Here is a 4292-nt window from a genome sequence, read left to right on the forward strand (position 1 = left end):
AATTCTAGAGAGTATAAACCAAGTCTATCCAGTCTTTCTTCATAAGACAGTCCTGACATCCCAGGAATCAGTCTGGTGAACCGTCTCTGCACTCCCTCTATGGCAAGAATGTCCTTCCTCAGAGACCAAAACTGTACGCAATACTCTAGGTGTGGTCTCACCAAGACCCTGTACAACTGCAGTAGAACCTCCCTGCTCCTATACTCAAATCCTTTTGCTATGAAAGCTAACATACCATTCGCTTTCTTCACTGCCTGCTGCACCTGCATGCCTACTTTCAATGACTGGTGTACCATGACACCCAGGTCTCGTTGCATCTCCCCTTTTCCTAGTCGGCCACCATTTAGATAATATAGCCCTGCACAACCTCTCTCCATAGCTCAGGCCCTCGAATCTTGGCAACATCCTCGTAAATCTTCTCTGCACTCTTTCCAGCTTAATGAACACAATGGATGGGATGAGGAAGGGTTTGGAGGAACATGGGTCAACTGCAAGCAAATGTGACCAACCCAGGATGCCAACTGGGTCGGCATGGATGAGGTGGGCTGAAGGGCCTGTTTCCCTGTGTCTGTACATCTCTATGCCCTGAGTGCAGTACAATACTAAGACAGGTCACAGCATTTGGGGAGATAATTCCATAAAAAAGGTGACAAAAAAAATGCTGGAGTAACTCAGCGGGACAGGCGGCATCTCTGGAGAAAATGAATAGGTGACGTTTCAGGTCGGGACCCTTCTTCTTTAGTCTGAAGAAGTGTCCTGACCTGATACCTTGCCGGCAGGTATTCCACCGGACCGGCTGAGTTACTCCGGCACTTTGCATCTTGTTTTTTTGTAAAGCAGCATCTGCAGTTCCTTGTGTTTAAGAGGGAACTGCAGATGCTGGAGAATCGAAGGTTACACAAAAAAGCTGGAGAAACTCAGCGGGTGCAGCAGCATCTATGGAGCGAAGGAAATAGGCAACGTTTTGGGCTGAAACCCTGAAGGAAATAGGCAACGTTTCGGGCTGAAACCCTGAAGGAAATAGGCAATGTTTAAGGCCCGAAATCCTGAAGGAAATAGGCAACGTTTCGGGCCGAAACCCTTCCGGGTTTCGGCCCGAAACGTTGCCTATTTCCTTCGCTCCATAGATGCTGCTGCACCCGCTGAGTTTCTCCAGCTTTTTTGTGTAATCTGCAGTTCCTTGTTTTGACTTTATAAAAAGATGCCTCTTTCTTAAAATGAAAGAGGTCTCTTTGTGCCCAAATTTAGTTCTTGTGCCCAGCGTGACATTTTCCTGGCACTATTATTTTGTGCCGCCCGTGTTTTTGTAGTGCAGGTGCGTTGTGTGCGATGCCGGGGGTAATACCTGCTTGTTTTTCAGATCCAGGGACAACTCGTAGTCGGAGGCCGGCTGGTGTGAGCAGGCTGCTGTCCCTTTGCCACGCTGCATTCTCATGGGTGAGGCGGTGTGGTGCAAGCTGGCTTTCTGCAGCATTGCGCTGGAGAGGGGGACCATGCGGCAAGCCTTGGCCTCGGCCGACGGGCATTTCACCGGGTCGCCGGCGCTGTCCGGCCCGGCAGCCTCCGTCGCCACGACCATCATCTCACATTCACCTGCGCTCTTCACTGGGCCGTCTGCCTCGGAGTTCACCGAGTCGCCTCCGGGAGAGATGGCTTCGTTACTGCAACAAAAAATAAAATATAAAGGTGACACGCACGTTGTTAACGGCCTGTCCCACTTACACGAGTTTAGAAGATCCTAGACAGGTTGAAAAAAATGTCAAACTTGTGTTGACTTGCCGAAGTAAAAGACCTCCGACGACTATGTCTACAACCTCCCCTCGACCTCAGTCTTTCACACCTAAGACCAACTACGACTGGCTACGAGTGGAAAATTATCACAAGATAAAATGATGTCATGTTTGCATTTTTTTTCTCGGGCCAGTTATCGACCTCCGACTACCATCACGACCGACCTACCTACCAGTAGTAATAATAATAATAATAATAACTTTATTTGTTAAGCACCTTAAAAACAACCAAAGCTGACCAAAGTGCTGTACAGAAAAAAGAAAACAAGCAAGACATCATAAAACAGGCAGAACAACAGAACATACAACTAACACGAGGCGCATAAATTACATACAAAAATCCAAACAATAAATTAAAAAACATAAAACACAAGTACGAACAACGCAGCAAAACCAAGCAAATAAAGTTAATAAACAATTCAACACCTCACTGGTCTACAAAGGCCATGGAGAATAGATATGTCTTCAGGAGTGATTTAAAAACAGCTAGAGAAGGGGCCTGTTTAGTAAGTATCACATTTTTCCATGCCCACCTTTTTTTTACTCGTGGACCTTTTTTATCAGGCTAGAAAAAAACGCCGCGACCTACTTGAGGCCAGGCGTTAGCGGAGACCACTCACGAGGAAGAGTTACGAAGACCTCCTACAACCTCGTGGCGACCATGCTGCGAGTATGTGTCAAGGGCAGAGATCGCCAATTAGGTCGTGAAAGTGGGACGGGGCTTTAGTAACAGTGCAGGAATGAACAGCAGGTGCTGGTTTACACCGAAGATAGACACAAAATGCAACAACCTACGACAGGGGAAGACAAGCTCCGTCAAGCTCACAGTCGCCGAAAGGTTTTGAACATTTCAAAATCCAGCGGGGACCAGAGAAACGTTACGACTCTTTAGGTGACTTGAGGAGACGACTCACGACCATACAGGCGTCACCCCGCACCATGTGGCCTAGTCGCCTGTAGTCGCCGAAAAAATTGCCTAAGTGGGACAGGGGCTCTATTAATTCAGAGGGTTAAAGGGAGACCAGTCATGGGAGTTGAAAGGAGATGTCAGGATAATTCACCTCTGTTTGTTCGTGCTATTTCTTCCCCTTGGCCCTTTATTGTAAAATGGAAGCAATTTCCCGTCCAAAACCGAGGGATCAACTAAACAGTAATTACAGCGGATTCAAGGAACTGCAGATGCTGGTTTCAGATTCAGATTCAGATTCAATTTTAATTGTCATTGTCAGTGTACAGTACAGAGACAACAAAATGCATTTAAACCGAAGATAGATACAAAATGCTGGAGTAACTCAGCGGGACAGGCAGCATCTCTGGGGAGAAGGAATGGGTGATGTTTCGGGACGAGACCCTTCTTCAGACTGGAGACTTGCCCCTCTCACCTTAAACATGTGTCCTCGTGTTTATGATTCCACTACCCTGGATGAAAGACTCTGTGCCTTTACCCTATCAATGCCCCCACAACGTAGACACAAATGCTGGAGAAACTCAGCGGGTGAGGCAGAATCTATGGAGCAAGGAATAGGGTCAAAATGCCACCTTCGCTCCATAGATGCTGCTTCACCCACTGAGTTTCTCCACAATTTTTGTCTACCTTCCATTTTTCCAGCATCTGCAGTTCTTTCTTATACACAGCAAACATGATTTTATATTCGGAAGGGAAAAGTCCCGACTCGAAATGTCACCTATCTCCAGAAAAGCTGCCTGACCCGCTGAGTTACTCCAGCACTCTGTGAAACGTCACCTATCCATGTTCTCCACAGATGCTGCCTGACCCGCTGAGCTACTCCAGCACTTTGTGAAACGTCACCTATCCATGTTCTCCACAGATGCTGCCTGACCCGCTGAGTTACTCCAACACTCTGTGAAACGTCACCTATCCATGTTCTCCAGAGATGCTGCCTGACCCGCTGAGTTACTCCAGCACTTTGTGAAACATCACCTATCCATGTTCTCCACAGATGCTGCCTGACCCGCTGAGTTACTCCAGCACCTTATATCTTTCTTTGGTAAACCAGCAACTGTGAAGAGTCTCCACCCGAAACATCACCCATTCCTTCTCTCCACAGAGATGCTGCCTGACCAACACAGTTACTCCAGCACTCTGTGAAACGTCACCTATCCATGTTCTCCACAGATGCTGCCTGACCCCCGCTGAGTTACTCCAGCACTCTGTGAAAAGTCACCTATCCATGTTCTCCACAGATGCTGCCTGACCCGCTGAGTTACTCCAGCACTCTGTGAAACGTCACCTATCCATGTTCTCCACAGATGCTGCCTGACCCACTGAGTTATGGTGCAGCAGCATCTATGGAGCTAAGGAAATGGGCAACGTTTCGGGTTGAACCTTCTGGAAATAGGCAACGTGTCGGGCCGAAACCCGGAAGGGTTTCGGCCCGAAACGTTGCCTATTTCCTTAGCTCCATAGATGCTGCTGCACCCGCTGAGTTACTCCAGCACTCTGTGAAACGTCACCTATCCATGTTCTCCACAGACGCTGCC

At 47.9% G+C, this 4292-nt stretch overlaps 1 protein-coding gene across 1 annotated transcript; it reads right to left on the reverse strand.

Annotated features, from left to right (window-relative positions):
• Positions 1-1282: 1282 nt before the first annotated feature.
• On the reverse strand, positions 1283-1658 carry LOC129706532 (IQ motif and SEC7 domain-containing protein 3-like). Its single transcript, XM_055650896.1, has one exon. It carries the CDS (start codon positions 1580-1582, stop codon positions 1283-1285), a length of 300 nt encoding a protein of 99 aa, XP_055506871.1. The 5' UTR covers positions 1583-1658.
• Between the last annotated feature and the right edge of the window lie 2634 nt (positions 1659-4292).

The sequence above is a fragment of the Leucoraja erinacea genome, chromosome 19, assembly GCF_028641065.1.
Source record: "Leucoraja erinacea ecotype New England chromosome 19, Leri_hhj_1, whole genome shotgun sequence".
Taxonomy (NCBI): domain Eukaryota; kingdom Metazoa; phylum Chordata; class Chondrichthyes; order Rajiformes; family Rajidae; genus Leucoraja; species Leucoraja erinaceus.